Source organism: Eleutherodactylus coqui, chromosome 13 (assembly GCF_035609145.1).
Source record: "Eleutherodactylus coqui strain aEleCoq1 chromosome 13, aEleCoq1.hap1, whole genome shotgun sequence".
NCBI classification, from domain to species: Eukaryota; Metazoa; Chordata; class Amphibia; order Anura; family Eleutherodactylidae; genus Eleutherodactylus; species Eleutherodactylus coqui.
Genome location: NC_089849.1, coordinates 30,501,209 through 30,526,410, shown reverse-complemented (window position 1 = coordinate 30,526,410; position 25,202 = coordinate 30,501,209). Strand labels below are relative to the sequence as shown.

Below are 25,202 nucleotides of genomic sequence, written 5' to 3'. Positions count from 1 at the left end.
AAAACTGAACGGCAGAGGGGAGAATGAGAGACTCTAATCAGAGCATTTAGGCCCCCTGTCCACGGGCATTGCGGTATCCCGCGGCGGATATCCGCCATGGGAGCTGCCGCCCGGGAGCAGGAGCCGATAGGCTGACCGCAGAGAATCGGGGCAGTTCACAGCATGCTGTGAATTGCCGGCCGCTCGTGGACAGGAGGTCGGCGCTTTCCATAGCAACGCTATGGAAAGCTTCAGCCTGCGTGATTCGCCGGCGATTTACTGCCGGCGAATTCACGGTCATGGACAGGGGGCCTTAAAGGGTTAATAGCTGCGATCAGTGAGTGCGCTGATCGTGGCTGTTAGCAGTTAAAGACAGACAGTACCCGGCTCCCGATCCTGCTGCATACAAACCGCAACACTGGAGGCTGTTCATGTATGCACTTTAGGGTCACGGGGTTAATAGCCTAGCTGTACATACAGTCAGGCTGGGTTCGCACAGGGCGGATTTGCCGCGGCGGATCCGCCTGCGGCCGCTAACCTGGGGTTGGCCAGCCATGTAGATAAGATTTGTCAAAAGTCTTGTCCATGCGGGGCGGAAAATCCGTCACGGCAAAGCCGGCACTGCAGCGTGGATGCTCGGGAAGCAGCATGTCATTTCTGTTTTTTTTCCCCGTTGCAGCCACGCTCCTCTCTATGGGAGAGCCGGCCGCAATGACAAAGCATGCGGCTCCAAAACCTGTGGCCAAGGGCCGTGAGTTTTGAAGCTGCGCTTATCCCGCGTTTTTTCGCTGTGGAAAAAACGTGAGATTTCTGCAGTGAAAGCGTCCCATGGGAACCAGCATTAAGGGTCTGTTACACAAGGAGATGATCAGGCATGAGCGATCCCGTGATCATCGGTCCTTCTGATGCAAACGGCCGATGAACAAGTAAACGGTCATTCATAAGCGGTTTGTATCTGAAGTCTGACCACCAATTGGCAGCGCATGTAAACAGCGGGATGTGCCACCTAGTAGGGAATAAAGGATCATAGCAACAACAGTAGGCCCGCACACCAGCCATCCTCTAGGGAGCGCCGACTGATGCGATTTGCGATCAGCACTCGTTAGAACGGCCCGATTCTCGTTCTCTGTAAAAGGGCCCTTAGTTTTCAGCAGGAAAACCTTTGTACAGCCTTTAAGACGGCCATACACACCAAAAGCAGGTTGGCCAAACCTGCTGACCATAATGTGTATGAAGATCTCCCAACTCTCCCCGACAGCAGATGTGTGAGGTAAGAGGGTGGGGGCCGAGCCTTTTGTTCTCAGGAGAAAGAAGGTGCTGCCAGAAAGGTCTGGCAAAAGCAAACTGCCTGCCGTCCATTGAAAACACATGTAATGCTGAAAATGCCCAGGGGGCACAGCATGGCACTTAGGCCCCCATACATATTAGGGCCCTTTTACACAGAACAATTAGCCTTCAAATAATCGTTAAAACATGCGAAAATGAACAATAATCGTTCAACGTAAACACGGCCAACGATCAACAACAATAACCATTCGTTATTTGCCAGTCGTTCCGTGTAAAAGGCGATCATCAGTCATTCACAAACCATTCCCAGGCATTGTTAGACTCCCCAACGACGGACTGAATGAGCCATGTCGAAAAATGTCCACTATCTGTGCGTGTAACCGGACGCTTGACAGCCGATGACCCGCTCGCTTGTTTGCTCATTTCAATGATTAACTGCTTCGTGTAAAAGGACCTTTAGACTTTAGTCGGCCAGACCCGCTGACATACATGGGCTTGGATGACTAACGTGTATCGGGGCGGCTCAACTTTCCCCCCAACAGACATCAGGGGAAAGAAGGATCAGGAACGCAGAATTTCATTGCCAATTCCTTTTGTTCCTCGGAAGAGAAGCTGTTGCCAAGGCTGTTACCTTCCCAAGAACACAAACCATTTGGCCGAAGTTGGGGCGGGCAGTTGGGGATACAGTTGGGGCGGGCAGTTGGGGATACAGTTGGGGCGGGCAGTTGGGGATACAGTTGTCGGGGGGAATGGTCGTTCATCCAACAGTTGTTGAAGATATATGGACAGCTTAAAGGGGGTTTTCAAGATTTTACTGCTGAAGACCTATCCTCAGCACAGGCCTTCAATAGTTGGTCGGGGGTTCATTGCTTGAGATCTTTGACGATCACCTGATCTCAACCCCGCACTGCAACAGGTTGGATGATGACGGCTCCGTTTGCATAAGGGTTGGAGATAGAAGTGTAACAGAAGGTAGAACGCCCATTAATTTCAATGCAAGAGAAGCAGCCTATTGCACATAAGGTTCCAACTACCAAAGAACCGACAGTGTGCCGGCAGATCTAGTGATCGGTGGCTTGATGGGGGTCCACCGCTCAGCAACTATCCTTGGACCGATATTGCACTTGCAAACCTGTGATTTTGCCTGCATGGACGATGCATTTTGCAAGAAAATTGCATCATTGCACACACACGAAAATCAAGTTTTATCAGGAAAACGTTAAGAAAAAAAAAAAAAACACCACTTTTTTTTTAGCTACCATAGAAAATAACGGCGATATCACCCCCCCTAAAAAAAAAAATAGGACATGCTGTGATTTTTCTATCTCGGACTCTTGGTCTAAAAGACAAAGCAAAATCGCCCGTGTGTAATATAGAACATAACGGGTCACTTGTGTGAATTCGTCCCTATCGCAATCCGCAGGATCTCGTACGAGGAAATTGACAATGTGAGTCCGGCCTGAAGTCTGTGTCCCCAAATCTCCCTGTGCATGGGCAGTGTTACTCTCCAATGGCTTGGGTTCACACAGCGGCTGCCTTCTACAGTTCTACTAACAGAATGGCTCCACTGAAGACTAGACCAATATTACTGTATTACGCAATACGGAAGTGCGTAGCAGTTTCTTGGTGCCACGACTGACAGTTCCTACTAGTCACCAAGGACCACGGGCACGAAGGAGGCTTGTGTACGAGCCCCGAGTTGGATCATGCGAGGATGAGGCAGCTGGGTGTTTTCTCCGTTTGCTGAGCGCACAGCCTGTGATCGCAGCCTCCCACTCGCCAATTAAAAACAACAGCGAAGGAGGCGATTTTTCCAAAATAAGTCCAGGACGAGCGGCTGCAGATGGCTTCAGCGTGCTCACAATCTGGAGCCGACTGAGGACTCAGGAAAGCAACCCTATGAGCTGCGAGAACCGTCCCAGGAGAGAGACACCGGAGGAACATGGAGGCTGCATTCCCACGAGTGAGCGCCATATTGGGCCGAGATATCGCGCTCGCCAACATACGTTTCACCCGCAGATTTCAGGCAGTTTCCATTCAAAAAAGCCTCACATCACTTCTGTGACATTGCGATCCCCAGGCACGTGTTTCACAAGCGGATTGGGATCGCAAGTGCTACCTATTATTTAATGGGAAACATTGCCTTCCACTCAGGTGTGAATCTACAGCACAAGGTCATTGACGGTCCCAAGTGGGGCGAGAGAACGCCAAATAATAGGACTTGCAGTGATTCGTTCACGTGAAAAACTGCATTTAAAAGAAGGGAGTTCATATTTGTGCGCCTTGTAACGCACTATACTCGCAAGACATTCGCACTCGGAGCGTAAATGCTGCGCAATGTCCACAGCAGAAATTCTACAGCACAGGGGCAGATTGTGACTTGATATTTTTCAAAAGATACCACTAATCATTAGGAAATTATAGTACCAGTGTTTCTGGTGGTGCAATGTGCCTCACAGCTCTGCTACATGGTACATCCATCCTGACCCCCGCACATCTCTCACACACAGGTCTACTACATCCATCCTGACCCCCGCACATCTCTCACACACAGGTCTACTACATCCATCCTGATCCCCGCACATGGCACACACAGGTCTACTACATCCATCCTGACCCCCGCACATCTCTCACACACAGGTCTACTACATCCATCCTGACCCCCCGCACATTTCTCACACACAGGTCTACTACATCCATCCTGACCCCCCGCACATCTCTCACAGACACAGCGCTACTACATCCATCCTGACCCCCCGCACATCTCTCACACACAGGTCTACTACATCCATCCTGATCCCCGCACATGACACACACAGGTCCTACTACATCCATCCTGACCCCCCGCACATCTCTCACACACACAGCTCTACTACATTCATTCTGACCCCCCGCACATCTCTCACAGACACAGCGCTACTACATCCATCCTGACCCCCCACACATTTCTCACACACAGCTCTACTACATCCATCCTGACCCCCCCCCCCCCGCACATTTCTCACACACAGCTCTACTACATCCATCCTGACCCCCCCGCACATTTCTCACACACAGCTCTACTACATCCATCCTGACCCCCCCGCACATTTCTCACACACAGCTCTACTACATCCATCCTGACCCCCCGCACATTTCTCACACACAGCTCTACTACATCTATCCTGACCCCCCGCACATTTCTCACACACAGCTCTACTACATCCATCCTGACCCCCCGCACATCTCTCACACACAGCTCTACTACATCCATCCTGACCCCCCGCACATCTCTCACACACAGGTCTACTACATCCATCCTGATCCCCGCACATCACACACACAGGTCCTACTACATCCATCCTGACCCCCCGCACATCTCTCACACACAGCTCTACTACATTCATCCTGACCCCCCGCACATCTCTCACACACACAGCTCTACTACATTCATCCTGACCCCCCGCACATCTCTCACAGACACAGCGCTACTACATCCATCCTGACCCCCCGCACATTTCTCACACACAGCGCTACTACATCCATCCTGACCCCCCGCACATTTCTCACACACAGCTCTACTACATTCATCCGGACCCCCCGCACATCTCTCACAGACACAGCGCTACTACATCCATTCTGACCCGAACACATCTCTCAAACACACACAGCTCTACTACATCCATCCTGACCCCCCGCACATCTCTCAAACACACACAGCTCTACTACATCCATCCTGACCCCCCGCACATCTCTCACACACAGCTCTACTACATCCATCCTGACCCCCCGCACATCTCTCACACACAGGTCTACTACATCCATCCTGATCCCCGCACATCACACACACAGGTCCTACTACATCCATCCTGACCCCCCGCACATCTCTCACACACACAGCTCTACTACATTCATCCTGACCCCCCGCACATCTCTCACAGACACAGCTCTACTACATTCATCCTGACCCCCCGCACATCTCTCACAGACACAGCGCTACTACATCCATTCTGACCCGAACACATCTCTCACACACACAGCTCTACTACATCCATCCTGACTCCCCGCACATCTCTCACAGACACAGCTCTACTACATCCATCCTGACTCCCCGCACATCTCTCACACACACAGCTCTACTACATTCATCCTGACCCCCCGCACATCTCTCAGACACAGCGCTACTACATCCATTCTGACCCGAACACATCTCTCACACACACAGCTCTACTACATCCATCCTGACCCCCCGCACATCTCTCACACACACACACAGCTCTACTACATCCATCCTGACCCCCCGCACATCTCTCACACACACACAGCTCTACTACATCCATCCTGACCCCCCGCACATCTCTCACACACACACAGCTCTACTACATCCATCCTGACCCCCCGCACATCTCTCACACACACACACCCAGCTCTACTACATCCATCCTGACCCCCCGCACATCTCTCTCACACACACACACAGCTCTACTACATCCATCCTGACCCCCGCACATCTATCACACACACACAGCTCTACTACATCCATCCTGACCCCCCGCACATCTCTCAGCAACACAAACAGCTCTACAACATCCATCCTGACCCCCCGCACATCTCTCACACACACACACACACACACACACACACACACACACACACACACACAGCTCTACTACATCCATCCTGACCCCCCGCACATCTCTCACTCACACAAAGAGCTCTACTACATCCATCCTGACCCCCCACACATCTCTCACTCACAGCTCTACTACATCCATCCTGACCCCCCGCACATCTCTCACACACACACACACAGCTCTACTACATCCATCCTGACCCCCCGCACATCTCTCACACACACACACAGCTCTACTACATCCATCCTGACCCCCCGCACATCTCTACTACATCCATCCTGACCCCTCGCACATCTCTCACACACACACACAGCTCTACTACATCCATCCTGACCCCTCGTACATCTCTCACACACACACACAGCTCTACTACATCCATCCTGACCCCCCGCACATCTCTCACACACACACACACAGCTCTACTACATCCATCCTGATCCCCGCACATCACACACACAGGTCCTACTACATCCATCCTGACCCCCCGCACATCTCTCACACACACAGCTCTACTACATTCATTCTGACCCCCCGCACATCTCTCACAGACACAGCGCTACTACATCCATCCTGACCCCCCGCACATTTCTCACACACAGCTCTACTACATCCATCCTGACCTCCCACACATTTCTCACACACAGCTCTACTACATCCATCCTGACCCCCCGCACATTTCTCACACACAGCTCTACTACATCCATCCTGACCCCCCGCACATTTCTCACACACAGCTCTACTACATCCATCCTGACCCCCCGCACATTTCTCACACACAGCTCTACTACATCCATCCTGACCCCCCGCACATTTCTCACACACAGCTCTACTACATCCATCCTGACCCCCCGCACATTTCTCACACACAGCTCTACTACATCCATCCTGACCCCCCGCACATTTCTCACACACAGCTCTACTACATCCATCCTGACCCCCCGCACATTTCTCACACACAGCTCTACTACATCCATCCTGACCCCCCGCACATTTCTCACACACAGCTCTACTACATCCATCCTGACCCCCCGCACATTTCTCACACACAGCTCTACTACATCCATCCTGACCCCCCGCACATCTCTCACACACACACAGCTCTACTACATCCATCCTGACCCCCTGCACATCTCTCACACACACACAGCTCTACTACATCCATCCTGACCCCCTGCACATCTCTCACACACACACAGCTCTAGTACATCCATCCTGACCCCCCGCACATCTCTCACACACACAGCTCTACTACATCCATCCTGACCCCCCGCACATCTCTCATACACACACAGCTCTACTACATCCATCCTGACCCCCCGCACATCTCTCACACACACACAGCTCTACTACATCCATCCTGACCCCCCGCACATCTCTCACACACACACACAGCTCTACTACATCCATCCTGACCCCCCGCACATCTCTCACACACACACACACACACAGCTCTACTACATCCATCCTGACCCCCTGCACATCTCACACACACACACACACACACACACACACACAGCTCTACTACATCCATCCTGACCCCCTGCACATCTCTCACACACACACAGCTCTACTACATCCATCCTGACCCCCCGCACATCTCTCACACACACACAGCTCTACTACATCCATCCTGACCCCCCGCACATCTCTCACACACACACACAGCTCTACTACATCCATCCTGACCCCCCGCACATCTCTCACACACACACACAGCTCTACTACATCCATCCTGACCCCCCGCACATCTCTCACACACACACACAGCTCTACTACATCCATCCTGACCCCCCGCACATCTCTCACACACACACACAGCTCTACTACATCCATCCTGACCCCCCGCACATCTCTCATACACACACAGCTCTACTACATCCATCCTGACCCCCCGCACATCTCTCATACACACACAGCTCTACTACATCCATCCTGACCCCCCGCACATCTCTCACACACACACAGCTCTACTACATCCATCCTGACCCCCCGCACATCTCACACACACACACACACACACACACACACACACACACACACACACACACACACACACACACAGCTCTACTACATCCATCCTGACCCCCCGCACATCTCTCACACACACACAGCTCTACTACATCCATCCTGACCCCCTGCACATCTCTCTCTCACACACACACACACACACACACACACACACACAGCTCTACTACATCCATCCTGACCCCCCGCACATCTCTCACACACACACACACACACACAGCTCTACTACATCCATCCTGACCCCCCGCACATCTCTCACACACACACACAGCTCTACTACATCCATCCTGACCCCCCGCACATCTCTCACACACACACACAGCTCTACTACATCCATCCTGACCCCCCGCACATATCTCACACACACACACACAGCTCTACTACATCCATCCTGACCCCCCGCACATATCTCACACACACACACAGCTCTACTACATCCATCCTGACCCCCCGCACATATCTCACACACACACACAGCTCTACTACATCCATCCTGACCCCCAGCACATATCTCACACACACACACACACACACACACACACACAGCTCTACTACATCCATCCTGACCCCCCGCACATCTCTCACACACACACAGCTCTACTACATCCATCCTGACCCCCCGTACATCTCTCACACACACACAGCTCTACTACATCCATCCTGACCCCCCGCACATCTCTCACACACAGCTCTACTACATCCATCCTGACCCCCCGCACATCTCTCACACACACACAGCTCTGCTACATCCATCCTGACCCCCCGCACATCTCTCACACACACACAGCTCTACTACATCCATCCTGACCCCCCGCACATTTCTCACACACAGCTCTACTACATCCATCCTGACCCCCCGCACATTTCTCACACACAGCTCTACTACATCCATCCTGACCCCCCGCACATCTCTCACACACACACAGCTCTACTACATCCATCCTGACCCCCCGCACATCTCTCACACACACACAGCTCTACTACATCCATCCTGACCCCCCGCACATCTCTCACACACACACAGCTCTACTACATCCATCCTGACCCCCCGCACATCTCTCACACACACACAGCTCTACTACATCCATCCTGACCCCCCGCACATCTCTCACACACACACAGCTCTACTACATCCATCCTGACCCCCCGCACATCTCTCTCTCTCACACACACACACACACACACCTCTACTACATCCATCCTGACCCCCCGCACATCTCTCTCACACACATCTCTCACACACAGCTCTACTACATCCATCCTGACCCCCCGCACATCTCTCACACACACACAGCTCTACTACATCCATCCTGACCCCCCGCACATCTCTCACACACACACAGCTCTACTACATCCATCCTGACCCCCCGCACATTTCTCACACACAGCTCTACTACATCCATCCTGACCCCCCGCACATTTCTCACACACAGCTCTACTACATGCATCCTGACCCCCCGCACATCTCTCACACACACACAGCTCTACTACATCCATCCTGACCCCCCGCACATCTCTCACACACACACAGCTCTACTACATCCATCCTGACCCCCCGCACATCTCTCACACACACACAGCTCTACTACATCCATCCTGACCCCCCGCACATCTCTCACACACACACAGCTCTACTACATCCATCCTGACCCCCCGCACATCTCTCTCTCTCACACACACACAGCTCTACTACATCCATCCTGACCCCCCGCACATCTCTCACACACACACGGCTCTACTACATCCATCCTGACCCCCCGCACATTTCTCACACACAGCTCTACTACATCCATCCTGACCCCCCGCACATCTCTCACACACACACAGCTCTACTACATCCATCCTGACCCCCCGCACATCTCTCACACACACACACACACACACACACAGCTCTACTACATCCATCCTGAACCCCGCACATCTCTCACACACACACACAGCTCTACTACATCCATCCTGACCCCCCGCACATCTCTCACACACACACACAGCTCTACTACATCCATCCTGACCCCCCGCACATCTCTCACACACACACAGCTCTACTACATCCATCCTGACCCCCCGCACATCTCTCTCTCTCACACACACACACACACACACACACACACACACACACACACACACACACACACCTCTACTACATCCATCCTGACCCCCCGCACATCTCTCAAACACACACAGCTCTACTACATCCATCCTGACCCCCCGCACATCTCTCACACACACAGCTCTACTACATCCATCCGGACCCAAACACATCACGCGCACACACGCACACTAGTAGTTTGACAACGCTCACCCTTGAACTCTTCACGGTCAGCACTTCCTTCACCGGTAGCGCAGCGCCCTGTACTGAGTGCAGCGCCGCCTGTCACTTCCGCATCACCTGACCAGCGGCAATACATTCAGTACAGGCTGTTGGACTACTGGTGAAGGAAGTGCTGACTGCAGAAGACCTCAGAGGTGAACGTTGTATCCTCTGAAATCAGCTGTAGGTACGGCTGGTGCGGATTTTGACTTGTTTCGGATGCTGATATGTTGCAGAATTAGCAGCGAATTCCCGCTGTGGACAGTCCGCAGTATTTCCGCCCCGTGTAAACATACTCTGAGGGTTAACGAAAAAGTCTTTACAAGAATTGCCAAAATCCAAAAGGTCTCCATTAGAACCTATCAGAGGTGAGATATACAGACGGCTCAGAGTTTTCATATCTGCGGCATTTACACTTATTACTTTCATGAGCCGAGCGATTTGGGTAATGGGAGAACATCTGCGGGGAAATCAAATCCTGACAGGTAAAAGGAAGAGTGATGGAGAGCCGAGCGAGAGAGAACATATCCTCCAGTGGATTCTTCTACGAGCCCCTCCCCCGCTCAGTGGGCCTTCATTGATTAACACTTGATATACAGTAATGCGCAAAAGTTTTAGGCAGGTATGGATAAAATGCTGCAAAGTAGGAATGACTCCAAAAATAGAAGACTCCAAATTCATTCTGCAGCAGGACAACCACCCCAACATCCAGCCATGGTCATTAACAACTATCTTTGGAGTAAAGAAGAACAGAGTCCTGGAAATGGCGAAATGCCCCCACGCAAAGCCCTGATCTCATCAACATCCAGTCTGTCTGGGATTACATAAAGAGACAGAAGGATTGGAGCGAGCCGACATCCACAGAAGATCTCTGCCCAGTTCTCCAAGAGGTCTCAAACAACCTCCCTGACGAATTCCTTTCATAAACTGTGTGCAAGTGTACCCAAAAGAACTGGGTACTGGTGTATCTTGACGCCACAGGAAGTTAGGGGTTTGACAGGGGTTGGATTTAGGAATGCCCGAGTCACACCCCTAGCTCCCGATAGGCTGACAAGTCTAAGGTCCTAGCAGGACACTGTGTATCGTGTTACTGTGGATCTTCTGCCGCCGGTGATGTTACTAAAAGCAGGGACACGGACAGCGGCCATCAGCAGCAGGAGGGTGGAATGGCCGTACAAGAAGCAGGTGCAGCGGTGCCGTGAGCCGGGAACAGCAGGAGCGGGTCCACGAGCTGGGACAGTGCCGAAACCAGCGGGGATAACAGGAGCAGGGATGCTAGCCAGGACAGCGATGCAGTGACATCAGGAGCGGGACCAATAGCCGGGACTGCAGGGAGCGGTGAAAGCATTGAAACCAGTGGGGACAGCAGGAGCCGGCCAGTGACACCAGCAGTAGTGACAGCAGGAGCGGAGCCAACAGCCGGGACTGCAGGGACCTGCGACAGCACTTAAACCAACGGGGCCAGCAGGAGCGGGGCAGTGACAGTAGCAGCGGGGACAGCAGAAGCGGGCCCAATAGCCGGGACAGCAGGAGTACGGGTAGCGACAGCTGCAGCGGGGACACCAGGAGCAGGACTGCAGGGAGCAGAGTTACAGCAGCAGTGGGGAACTTCAACCAGGACCTGCTGGGGAGCCATCAATTCAGCCGCTTCGGTGAAGGGGGCATCACCTGGCTGTCACTGTTGTCTCCACCAGGACTTCCTGGTGGCATCAAGATACACCAATACCGAAGAACTGATGCTGTAGTGAAGACAAAGGGCGGTTACACTAAATACTGATGGGATTTAGATTTCTCTTTTGTTCATTCACTTGGCATTTTGTTCATTGACAAAAATAAACTATTAACCCTTTCCAATCCAGTTTCCCTGCCGCCCGCACCCTACCCAGCTATTTTTATTTATTTATTTAGAGTGGAGAAGCGCTTTGTGGATTCCCTGCAATTACTTTACAGAAAAACACATTAAAACGACCCGTAATGATGATTTTATTAGCAATTGTTTGAAGATTAAACACAAGTTAATATGTATAATACCCCATGTGGAAGAGAGTGCGGACGTTGGAGCTCGTATCGGATCCGACATGGGAGCTGTGCGGGGAAATCTCAATCTTGGATGAGGTCCAGCGCTGCATTGGAAAGGGTTAACACTTTTGTAAGAATCCTTTCTTTGCAGCATCTTTTCCACGCCTGCCTAAAACTTTTGCGCAGTACTGTCCGTGGTATGGCTGTGCGCACGGTCAGGCTATACACACACCACATGCAAGTGTCCGCCTTCCTTATGTGCCAGGAAAGCTCTCCGCATGAGTCAAAACTATCCCCCTCTTATGAAGGTTATGACGCTGCGGGACACGATCTCTGTAATATGGCGCCAGATCACAGACCAGCTCGGCATCGGTGCGAGAAACTGGGACCGATGCTGCGTTTGTAAATGTGCGATTTTTAGGACCCTGCATACTTGTGGTTTCGGCATTGCCTATACTCATCGTCTGTTGTGCACACTAGAGATTTTTTTTCCCCCACGGCCGGCTCGCAATGTTAAGTGCGTATGGGCTGCAGGACGGACGGCGTCCATTGACTTCAATGAAGGCCGCCCGCGCAGGGTCCACAGCCAAATAGAGCATGCTGCAATTTGTGGCTGCAAGTGTGGGCAAAAATAACATGTTCATGCCATTCAAAGCGTGCGATTTGCTGCAGATCTTCAGTGCGGACGCCAATAAGAATCTGGTCGTGTGAAGCCGGCTGGGGCCGTATGTGCAGGTCCTCCGGGCAGTATCGCTAGACTTTCTTTTAGTCTTTTCTTTGTGTTCTTCAGTCTCTAAACTTCTGGACCCCGACTAGACCCGCAACACGAGGCAATGCAACAACCAGAGGCCGATTCTAAAAAAACACACCGATGAGCCCCTCTCGCTAAGGCCGGTGTCACATCTGCGTTGGAGCCTCCGTCGCAGATCCAGTTCAAAATACTGGAAGAAAAAGAGCTTTTCACCTAAATGCTTGTGTTTTGGGCGGACAATTTCTTTTGCAATATGGTTCGAGTACAAATGCTGCACCGCCTGTCTGCAGCTTCTATGTATCAGTGTATATAGACACCGCAGTCTTCTTAGGAGGAGATCCATCACGGACGGCTTGGTTTCTCTCTGCTCTCCTCTCTTGCAGCTTCTGATCAGATATTTAATGACCACAATGAGGTCTTATCTGATTAGCTGATACAAAGTGCAGGAGAGGAGAGATCTGGGCTAAAAACCAGGCCATCAGCCTAGCGTCACTGCCGGATCACGTCAGCCGAAGCTTCCCTCAGCATTGCTATGGAAAGAGCCGGCACCTGTCCACAAGCGGAGAATCATTGCGATTCTCTGCTCACAGCAGGCAATTCGTGGCATGCTGCGAATTGCCCCGATTCTCCGCGGTCAGCCTATCTATTAGATAGGGCTGACCAGTGGAGAGTTGGCGGCGGCTCCTGCGGCGAAGCTTCACCGTGGGATACCGCATCGCCCGTGGGCAGCTAGCCTAAGGCCGGCTTCACGCAGGAGGATTCCTGTTGCGGAATTTCTGATTGGCAAATCGCACGCATTGATAGGCATGTAAAGTTGTTGTTTTTTTTCGCTCACACTCTGATAGGAATTGCGTGTTCCGCACGCTCTATTTTGCTGCAGAGTCCGCGTGGACGGCCTTCACTGAGGTCAATAGAGGCCGTCCAACCGGCAGCCCATATGCAATTAACATTGCATATGGGTGTCAGGTACCCGTGTCCTCGCTAAGTGATAGCACGGGAAATACAAATCCAGTGGTGCCTTGGGTTAAGAGTTTAATTTGTTCCGTGATGAAGTTCTCAACCCAAAACACACGTAAGTCAAATCAATTTTCTTCATCGAAATGAACTAAAACGCCATTAATGCGCTCCGGTTCGTTTCAATGGGGAAAGTTTCACACTACATGTAAAAAAAACAAACATCAATACTCACCCACCGCCTGCGCTCCGGTCCTCACGTGGGGCTCCGTTGCAGCCTGCCATGTGCCTCCTTCACGCTGACAGAGCAGCGCTGCAGGCCATTGCGGGGTAGGAGAGTATTTGCCCCCCACCCCAGCCAGCTTGTGATCTTCTTGACTTGTGAGCAGGATCGTAACCCGATTTTTTGCTCTTAAATAAGAGCAAAAATTCAGGAGAGAGCCTGCTCGCAAGTCAAGAAGATCACAAGCTGAGGCACTCGTAAGCCAAGGTGCACACAGGACTAAGAGAAAAAAACTAAAAGTAAAGGTTCGTTTACACAGGATGACTGTCAGGCAATGCACCGCCGGCAGTCATACCAACGATAGTTGTGCGCGCGTACACACACACGTACACACACGAGGATCGCTCAGTGAATGGAGGCAGAGCGGGCCCAGAGGTCACTTCCCATCTCCAACCTCCAATCACAGTAAACAGGCAGTCGCTCAAACACAGCAGAGGACCCGGAGGAGAAGGTAGAAGAGGTTTTTGACCTCTTTCTGCTTTCTCCTTCCCAGGCTAAGTTTCGGGAATTAGCTCCGCCCCGTCCCACCTATCCTAATTGAAAATAGTGCAGGGGGGTGGAGAGGAGGCAGAGAGAGGGCAGGGCCTCAGAGCACTGCTCCTGGCTCTTCCAGCCTCCTCCTCCTGCAGAGAGAGACGCCGTATATCGGCTGGGCGTGAAAACTTGCTGTGGGCGGCCCGTTCGTCCTGTCTGAGCTGCAAAGTTTTCACGCGTGCGCAGTGGAGAGGCGGCCCGTCCTGACTTCTGTCAGAGGGCACCTCTCTTCTGCGCCTGCGCGAAATCCCGGAGGGGGGCGGCCCGTGGTAGGAAGAAGCAGCCTGCTGGGAGATGACCTCTGGAGGACAACAGCAACAGAAGAAAAGGTAAGCATTCGTTTTTTTATGCTTTAGCACGCCAAAACACCTGGGTTCCTTGTGTCCATTAGGCAGACTGGGAACAACGGCTGCTAAAGCATAAAAACATTATTTGTGTCAGAACCCCTTTAATAACAGGAAAAAAAACGTCAGAAAAAGAGATTTTTAAAAGTGGCCCTATATGACGGAAAAACGGCAAAAATAATTGTGGTAGAAAAAAAAAAAAAAAGGGGCAGTAAAAGCAGCACATGGGTACAATCCCTAAACCGGGTCTGGTCCTGAAGGCCCAATGCCCACAGGCGGATTTGAATTGCATAATCCGCGTGGATGAACTGCGGTTCAAGCCGCCCGTAGGGAAACCTGGGCGTCCGCAACGGCATTAAAGCAGATCGGATATGATTTGTGCATATTTGGATGTGGAAATCAAATCGTAGCACGCTGTATTTCAGTGCGGTTCTCGCACGGACAGCTTCCATGGAAGTCAATGGAAGCAGCCTGATCTGCGGAGCAGGCATTTGGGGGGGAAAAAAAACAAAAAACACGTACTGCACATGGGCGCCGACAGGTACTTCCGCATGTGTCCACAGTACAGAAAGAACGGTTAGGTACGCTGGGTCCTCGGACGCGGGCAGGGTCAGATTCCGCTGCGGGTTCCTGAATGTGCAATCTGACCCGCCAGTGGACGAGGCCTAAGGGGTTAAAAGTATGTGAAGAAAATGTTATATAAACTTCTACCACTAGGAATAGGTCTCCGGCTCATTGGGTGCAGTCCGGTCGGCTTACATGGCTAATGATTCTCGTGTACGCGCCAAGACCCCCCTTGTCAGCCATGGATCTATGCACACGCGCCATTTTATCTCGTAGCGACGCTGCGAGACGAACAAAAGGAATGGCAGCGTTCTGCATTGTTGGACCAGTATCACAGGAGGGTACAACATGCAGGTACGTGGTCTCCCGCATGCCTTGGCAATGTTCTGTGTGATGCCAGTTGCGCCCAAGAATATCGGGCTCGGTTGGCTATCCGGTCTCAGCGATGGCCGCTTTCCTCCTAGTTGCCATAGCATTACTTCTAGATATGGTATACAGAAGCGACACGGAGCGAAACAACCCTGTGAGAGCCAACCGCAGAATGAGGGCGTATTCAGAGTGCGGGACCGGTCTGAGAAACGCCGGCCAATGTCGCACTGTAATATTTGCGATTCCAAGCGCAGCGCATTTTTTTGCCCGTGTGAATGAGCCCCAATGCACGCTCCGCGAGAGAAATCATTCATGGCCCCAGGGTGTAATGCTTCATTTACCCGGGTGGAGCTGCGCACGGGCGCCGACATCACCACTCGTTGTTCGCGCCCGTGCCGAGCATTCAGACGGGCTTCTCGCTCAGCGCTGAACGTTTGCACTCGGCGATAATTTTTCACGCTGGTTGAAAGGGACAGCAAAAAGTAGACGAATAGAAAACATTTTTTTTTGGCATTTAGACGTACCGATTATCACGGATTTTCGTCCGAACGAATTTTGTGCGATATTCGTCCAGTGTAAACCGCCATTAAAGAACATGGCGATTCTCGTTTGCCCCGGTGACGTCATCACCAGCTCCTTCATGCGGCCCGTTTAGACAGGCCAATCGTGAACGTCTCGCTCAATGTTTCACGTTCCTTAATGAAGGACTAACCGGTCGGCGCTTAGACGTAACAAGAAGCCAACGAGCTGATGAGGATTTTTACGCCGACTGACACTAAACAACAAGCGCGACATTCTTGTTCGCTCGCATTTAAAATGAATGATCACCATTGTCTTTTTGGATGGATAGCCGCTCCGTGTAAACTGCGTGCCGCGGTAGGTCGTCACATCTGGAAGCGGCAGCTTATCCTGTGCGGCCGGGAGCAGTCGGCATCTGATAACAGAAGCCTTGGCTCAGTTATAGCGCTCCACATAACTAGGTCGTTGGCGCCAAATACTTCCAGAGTGGGGGCTACGCCCAGGAGAAGCTGCTTGGCCCCGACGTGCAGACTGACGAGAAAAATGATATCAAGGAGGGCTGGAGAGCAAAACAGGAAGGAGGCGAGCTGCGAATCACATGCAGATAAACAGCTGAGGCCCCGACGGACGGCTATTTGCAGAACCGCTATCTTTAGGGGCAAGAATGTTCCAGCAAGAGGGAGCAGACACGCCGCTACTTCTCTATTAAGGCCCATTTACACGCAACGATTGCTGCTCAAAAAGCCAAAGGAAAGTGCGCAATAATCGTTAGTTCTGAACGCGGAGCCATCGCGCACTTTCCATTGGTCAGTCAGTTTCAGCCGGCATAAAAGTCACCGGCGGTTCGCCCGCTTCTCGTTACGTCTGAACGTTCCCCATAGAAGTGGAGCGAGGTGTTGTCAGCGGTGAGCCGCCCGGCTAAACATTCTCTACAATGGGCCACCATTGTCCGTAGACTGCTGTGACGCATGCCAGCTGCTAAGGGTCCTTTTACAAGGGAAGACTGTTGTGCCCGTCAGCCATGCCAACAATTACTGCTCTGGCGCTCTCACACTGGAGTGGTGATCGCTCACTAAATAGAGATGGAGCGCGCCAGAGATCTCTTCCCGCCGCCCGCCTTTTTGAGCGATTACTCAGGTGGCCTGTGTAAAAGTACCTTAAAGCAAAGCCGAAGCAGCGCTATTTCATCCCTAAGTCTGCAGATTGGTCAGCATGTTTGAGCTCACTGATTTCCCTTAAGAGCGGTTCTGCTGTAACCTACTGATGACCCATCCTCACAACCGGCCATCAGTAGTCTGGTCAGCTGTTCATTGGGCCGGTTATACTCTTGTCCCATTTTGCAGGAAGCAGACAGCTCCGTTTGCACCACAGTGGCCATGTTCAGTATTACAGGCAAAGTTGCTATTGAAACAAATGACCTGTGATACCAAACCTGGCCACTGTAGTGGGAACGGAGCTGTCTGCTTCCTGCACAAATCAGCTCAGCGCAGCTAATGGAGATGAAAAAGGGTCCCAGGTGGCAGATTCCCGCCTGTGTACTACTAATGGCCTCTCCTGAGGCTAGGCTATCAATAGTTTACAACTGTCCGACCCCCAACATATTGTGATATTACTAATCAATACCTCTTGAACAGAGCTATAACATTAGGGAGCCGCAGAATGACTCCTCTTACAAGTCAACAAATCCTATAAACCTGCAGGCATTTCCATTCTTTCCGTCGCCCATAGAGCCGTCAACCACACGATGGAGGGGGGGGGGGGGGAGAGGGGGGTTGAGTAACCCAATTCACTAAGATTTTACTACAAAACCAACGAAAACAAGACAAACGGGCAAGTAAAGAAGCGAATCCTGCGAGCGCCACCAGCTAGAGAGGCTCTGAGCATATTAATGCCCGACTGCAGACATATCTGCCCGATAAGCAGCTCATATAATCCAGGGGATTACGGTATCCACCGCATATGTCCCGCCACAAGCTGCTGCAGCCGGCACTACAGCAGAGAATGGTTTATCCTCGCCATCCCGACCGGAGAGGGGCGCCGTAACGATGATGGCTCGTCTCTCACGGCCCTCGATTGCTGCTAACTAATATTACATTCCTAAAACACCAAGTGAGGCGCGCTAATTCCTAAAATGGTCCGGCTGCCCCCTCTAACGACGACACCCTGCAGTCCAGAGCCTGGAAGCGACTGCCGGCGTGCTGACACAAGTCCAGCGTCTCACTAGGGGCGCTGACGCCGTTAAAGGGAATGGATCACCTATATATACGCCGCGTCCTAAACTAATATACGCCGCGTCCTAAACTAATCCCCATTGTGGGAGGTTTACAATTTGTCAGATTTTTTTTTTTATTTTCGAACCGTAGAATTTCTTGTTCTCCAGTCTGTCCGGGACAGTTGGGGGGGAGGGGGGGGGCCATCTTGTCCGAGCCGCAGTTAACAGCAGCTTCATGAGCCACAGACACAATAGATGGGAGCAGACCGATTGACTTCTATGATACAGTGTTCTATGTGATCTGCACAGGGAAGGGGAGGTGAGCTGTAGAGAGGGGGAGGAGGGGAGCTGTGACGTGCAGATGCCATTGTGCAGGGAGGAGGAAGGGGGGAGCTGTGACGTGCAGATGTCATTGTGCAGGGAGGAGGAAGGGGGGAGCTGTGACGTGCAGATGTCATTGTGCAGGGAGGAGGAAGGGGGAGCTGTGACGTGCAGATGTCATTGTGCAGGGAGGAGGAAGGGGGGAGCTGTGACATGCAGATGTCATTGTGCAGGGAGGAGGAAGGGGGGAGCTGTGAGGTGCAGATGTCATTGTGCAGGGAGGAGGAAGGGTGGAGCTGTGACGTGCAGATGTCATTGTGCAGGGAGGAGGAATGGGGAGCTGTGACGTGCAGATGTCATTGTGCAGGGAGGAGGAAGGGGGGAGCTGTGACGTGCAGATGTCATTGTGCAGGGAGGAGGAAGGGGGGAGCTGTGACGTGCAGATGTCATTGTGCAGGGAGGAGGAAGGGGGGAGCTGTGACGTGCAGATGTCATTGTGCAGGGAGGAGGAAAAGGGGAGCTGTGACGTGCAGATGTCATTGTGCAGGGAGGAGGAAGGGGGGGAGCTGTGACGTGCAGATGTCATTCTGCAGGGAGGGGGAGGAGGGGAGCTGTGACAAGTCCCCAATTGTGAATAGTGGGTTCTGTGTTATCTATGTATATTGATATCACCTTTTATTGCAGTGAATGAGAACTTTGCCATACATACGGAGCCCGTGAACAGATCATCAGCACGGTCCTTTAGGCAGCGGCTCCACACTAATTACTATTGACAGCCTACCCTCATAATAGGCAATCAATAGCTTACAAATAGAAAACCTTTAATTTATACAAGAAGTCATTTTCTACTTATATACTCCCTTTAAAGGGGTATTCCAGTCTTGTTTAACGGATGACCAATCCCCTAGACAGGTCACCAGTAGTTGATGGACAGGGGTCCGCAGCTCGGGATCCCCGTCTATTAGCCGATTGTCCGCCTCGCTGTCATCACAGTCATCATCATCGGTGGTCAGAGGAGGAGGTCAGAGCGCCGGCTTCACTCCCATTGAGATCAGGGGTAGCTCTGCGCCACTGCTACATTTCCTGCTCAGGGTGTGACGTTGACATCGCGGTCCTGAGCGCGAAGTGCGGCGCTACCACTGACCTCAATTAGAGTGAAGCCGGCGCACGGACTTCCTCCTCCGACAATAACGTCCGGCCCTCTGCGCTGACAGTGAGCTCAACGATCAGCTTATGGACGGAGGTCCCAAGCTGCGGACCCCCATCCAACAACTACTGATGACCTGTCCAGGGGATTGGTCATCTGTTTAAAGAAAAAGGCGGAATATCCCTTTAAGATGGAGAAGCTTGGCCGGCTGCACACAGGTGATTCGGATTCTGCATGCAGAAGTCCGCAGTGGAACCAGACTCTGACCCCGGCCGCAGCCGCCGCGTACCTTGTCTTTTCTGTAACACGGATGACCGAGGACACTCGCCATCCATTATACACAGCACAGATTTTTTTTTATATATATTTTTTTTCCTGCGCCGTCGCTAGGGGATGGCGCAGGTACCCACGGCCTATCTGCAATGTCAATCGCGGATGGGCTGCGGGTCGGACGGCTTCTATTGACTTCACTGGAAGCCGTCTGCGTGGAGCCCACAGCAAAATAGAGCATGCTGCCATTTTTTTTCTCTGCTGGCGGAAATCACAATTCGTTTCTGCGAGTGTGAAGGAAAAAGCGATTTTCCATGGCATGTTTTGATTGGCATTTGCTGCGGACGCCAACCGTGGATTCCGCAGCAAATACTCGGCCATTACTTGGAGTCGGTCCATGTGTGGGAATTGCATTGTGAGCAGTTTCCTCCCATCGTTCCACCATCTGCTGCCTCCTGGGAGCCGTCCAGCGTATCGCGTTACTAAACAAGACGGGACAATAACAGTTCTGGGGCCGCTCTCTAGGGACAGATGACAACAGTAATACTAGCGGAGAGCTGGTATAGTTCTATAGGTGAAGATGGCCGCCGGCCGCGGTGATTGCGGGTCTCGTCTGTCACTGACAAGAGGGCTTACGGGACTTGTCATCGCGAGCTCCGGTGACATTTATTTACCGGACAAGCCAAAGCCCAAAACTATTACTGGTAAAGGGGACATACCCGCGAACAGCTGAGGGCCGCGCTCCGCAAATAGAAGCAGCATGGGCATCTGCGGCCAAGCCAGCGTGGATCAGATTAACTCCTGAGCTGCCGCGTGGAGGAAGAAGTTGCAATGAGAGATAGACGAACTCCTGCGCTGCGTCTGCACGCAGAATACACGCCGCAGATCATCCACAGCGGACACGCCGGCAGTAAACGTACACCTTACATCGTACATGGGACATTAATCCCACCGTGGGGAGATCTCTCCCTCCTCCTCAATGCGCAATAGTAACGCAAGTCACCCTAAAGGGGTCTGGGTGGTGACGGAGTGAGGGAGCGGATACGGCGGAGAGTACGGTAATATAGCGGTCGGCACACGGCGGGTTGGGGCAGTGGGGATGTATGTCCGTGCAGCCCGCTCATGAATGAAGCGTTCGCTGAGGTCAGGCACGCGACAATTAAAGGGGGTTTTCAGGACTTTAAGGATCCTCAGGTCATCAGCAGTTGGCTGGCGGGGCTCCAACGCCTGCTGTCGGCGGGGTAAAGTCAACGGGATTACACTTCCAGCTCTGACCACAGTGAGGCGCCAGGAGTGGAGTATGAGGCATTGGTCCCCATGATTTCACTGGGAGTAAAGCCGTGTATTACAGGATCAGGGCGCCAATTATCTGATTATCCTGAGGATATGTCATCAATAGTAAAAGTACCGGAATATCCCTTTAACAGCTTACATCTAGTGAGAACTTAAAGGGGTTTTCCAGGGAATATATTATTGATGACGTCGTCTCAGGATGGGTCACCAATAGTTGATCAACTGGGGGTTCGCCGCTCAGAAACCCGGCTGACAGCTCTGCAAATACACAGAGGTCGGAGCGGAAGCTACTGCTCCAACCTCCATGTAGTGGCCACTGCTTGTAACTGCAGGCGTAGCTCCCATTGATTTCAATGCAAACAAGCAGGACAACCGAGGAGGAGGAAGTGGAAGTCATCCGGGTCAACAAATGGCAGAGGATGGCGGATTTACCTTGGCCAGGTATGTTAGGGCTCGTACGCGGCGACACGGCACACAGTTCCAACCTTCCATTCTTCTGCTCAGTTTTAGGATAAGAACGAGGAAACTGAACGCAGCGACAGATCGACAGATCAGACCGGCTGGTTTCTGGCAGTTTAACCCCTTCATAACCCAGGACATATTTGTACATCCTGGGTGTGCGGGTTTGTATGGAGCCGGATCAGGAACCAATCCTGCTCCATACTCAGCGGGTGCCGGCCGTCTCTGACAGCTACACCCTCCTGCCACAGCTGTGGTCAGCGCTCATGCTGATTGCGCCTGTTAACTCTTTAAATGCTCCAATCAGCGCTCTGGGGATGAGATAGTGAGGTTGGAGGGCAGCCGGGGGTCATGTATAGTGAGGTTGGAGGGCAGCCGGGGGTCATGTATAGTGAGGTTGGAGGGCAGCCGGGGGTCATGTATAGTGAGGTTGGAGGGCAGCCGGGGGTCATGTATAGTGAGGTTGGAGGGCAGCCGGGGGTCATGTATAGTGAGGTTGGAGGGCAGCCGGGGGTCATGTATAGTGAGGTTGGAGGGCAGCCGGGGGTCATGTATTTCAGCCTATTAAAACGTTCCTACGGCCGGTCTTTATACAATGCCGGCAGAAAGGCCACAGACTGCAATACTGAAGTATTGTAGTGCAGGGTGCAAGTAATCAAAAAAAAGGGAAAAATGTCATTAAAAGTGTGAAGACCCCCCCTTTATGGTATTTATAATAGAGAATCAAAGTACACCCCAAAAGATATTTTGGGGGGGGTTGACATCTGTGTCGGGGGAACCGATGGTTCTGAACGTTGACCATAATGGGGTCTGTTCGCCTTCTGCCCAGCTGAATGTCAAACGAGAAGCGAATGAATTCTCGTTTGTCGTCCGGCTGCGGGAATCCGATTTATCGGGTCCTTAGTTTATGGCGCGGTCCCCCGGTGACCGGCCCCTTTACACGGTAACGCTGAAAGATACAACTCCCCTGGTAAAACACCAAGCCCTCGTACGGGGCGGGGGATACTGGATACAGGTATACGCAAAACTAGTCTTGTAGTCTGATGCTGGAAGGGGGGGGGGGGGGGGTCACATCTTCGGGGGTCTCCACAGTATTGGTGGGTCCCTGGGGCTGTAAAAGGAGAAGGGGGGGGGGTCTACACTGTATTGGAGGGTCCCTGGGCTGGAGGGGGGGTGCACCACAGTATTGGGGGGTCTCTGAGGCTTTAGGGGGGGGGGTGTGCACCACAGTATTGGTGGGTCCCTGGGGCTGTTAAAGGAGGGGGGGGGGGGTCTACACTGTATTGGAGGGTCCCTGGGCTGGGGGGGGGGGGGGTGCACCACAGTATTGGGGGGTCTCTGAGGCTTTAGGGGGGTTTCACCACAGTATTTGGGGGGCACCACATTGACGGATCGCTGGGGCTGTAGGGGGGGGCGGGAAGTTCACCACTGCATTGGGAGTCCCTGTGGCTATAAGGTGTGTGGGGTCACGGTAGTTGTGGGTCCCTGGGGCTAGGGTCACCACAGTACCGGGGCTGGGGGGACTTGGGGCTGTAGGAAACCACTGCATTGGCGGTCCGTGGGTTGGGGAGAGAGGGGGGGGGGGTCACTGCATTTTGGGTTCCTGGGGGGATGTAGAGGGTTCACAGTATTGGGGGGGGGGGGTCTCCTTGGGCCATAGGGGTGGGGGGAGGTCACTGGGGGTGTAGAGCAGTTAACAGTATTGGGGGGGGGGGCCTCTCCTGGGGCTGTAGGGGGTTCACAGTATTAGGGGTACATAGCCTGGGGGAGGGTCACCTGGGGCTGTACGGAGGTGGGGAACTGTGTTGGGGTTCACAACAGTATTGGAGAGTCCCTATGGCTGTAGGGGGGGATTCACCACAGAACTAGGGACATCCCTGGAGCTGGAAAGGGGGGGGGGTTCACCTGGGGCTGTAGGGGGGGTTGCAGTATTAAGGGGTACCTGAGGCTAGAAGAGGGGTTCACCACAGTATTGGGGAGTCCCCAGATCTGGATGGGGGAGTTCACCACAGAATTAATGGGTCCCTGGAGCTGGATGGGGGGGGGGGGGTTACAGTATTAAGGGGGTCCTTAGGGCTGGAGAGGGTGTTCACAACATTGGGGGGGTCCCTGGGGCTGGAGGGGTTCACCACAGTATTTCGGGGGGGGGGGGGCATGGAGCTGGAGGGGAGGAGGCACCACAGTATCAGGGGGGTCCCTGGGGCTGGAGGAGGGAGCTGAGGATATTATTACATAGACAATACTGAGTGATACGGGGAGCAGATATCGGGCGATGGGCGGAGTTAGGCTTAGTGGGAGGGGCTAACACTCCGGGGTCATGTAAGGTTCGGTGAGGAGGCAGCCGTACGGTACCGGGAACAACCAAGCTGACGAGCCGCGTCCGTCACCTCCATGTTTACCCAGCGCTGCCGCGCCGTCTGCTGTCGCCCCTGCGAACACCCCGGGAGCCCCCGTACCTGGAAGTCTCGGTCTTCGTTAAACCGGGAGAATCTATCCGCCGCCATCTTCCTGCGTCTTGCGGGTACGACTGTCGCCTCTCCACAGCCCCGCCCACTCGCCGCAAGACGCACGAGGAAGCTCCGCCCACGCGACGGCAGCACGTACTAATTCTCCTCAGGTCGTACGTAGTGCTGGAGCTCCGCCCACCGGCGGCTGCGCGTGACGTAATTAGAGGGGGGAGCTTAGAACGGTTCTAGATCGGGAGTTCTAAGCTGCTGGTTCTCTGCCCACGTGATCACACGGATGACGCTGCTTCTCAATATTTTGGGACTTTTGGATGCAAATCTAGTGCTTGTAGCAGAAGTGGAGTGAAGACGGGTGTATTCCAGCGCGCAATACGTCACTATATATCGCTGACGGGCGCGTATCTTCCTGCACATTTCAGTCATGCAAAAAAACCCGCAGCATGCTCTATTTTCCTGCGCACTAAAAAGTTCCCCTAGAAGTTA

The 25,202-nt window shown here is 52.8% G+C and overlaps 1 protein-coding gene across 1 annotated transcript in view; it reads right to left on the bottom strand.

Moving 5' to 3' along the window:
- Positions 1–24,812, bottom strand: part of GPATCH8 (G-patch domain containing 8) — a 70,072-nt gene extending 45,260 nt beyond the window's left edge. Inside the window, exon 1 of the mRNA XM_066587286.1 lies at positions 24,711–24,812. Coding sequence (XP_066443383.1) covers positions 24,711–24,758 — 48 coding nt within the window. The 5' untranslated portion in view covers positions 24,759–24,812. The remainder of the gene's footprint in view (positions 1–24,710) is intronic.
- Between the last annotated feature and the right edge of the window lie 390 nt (positions 24,813–25,202).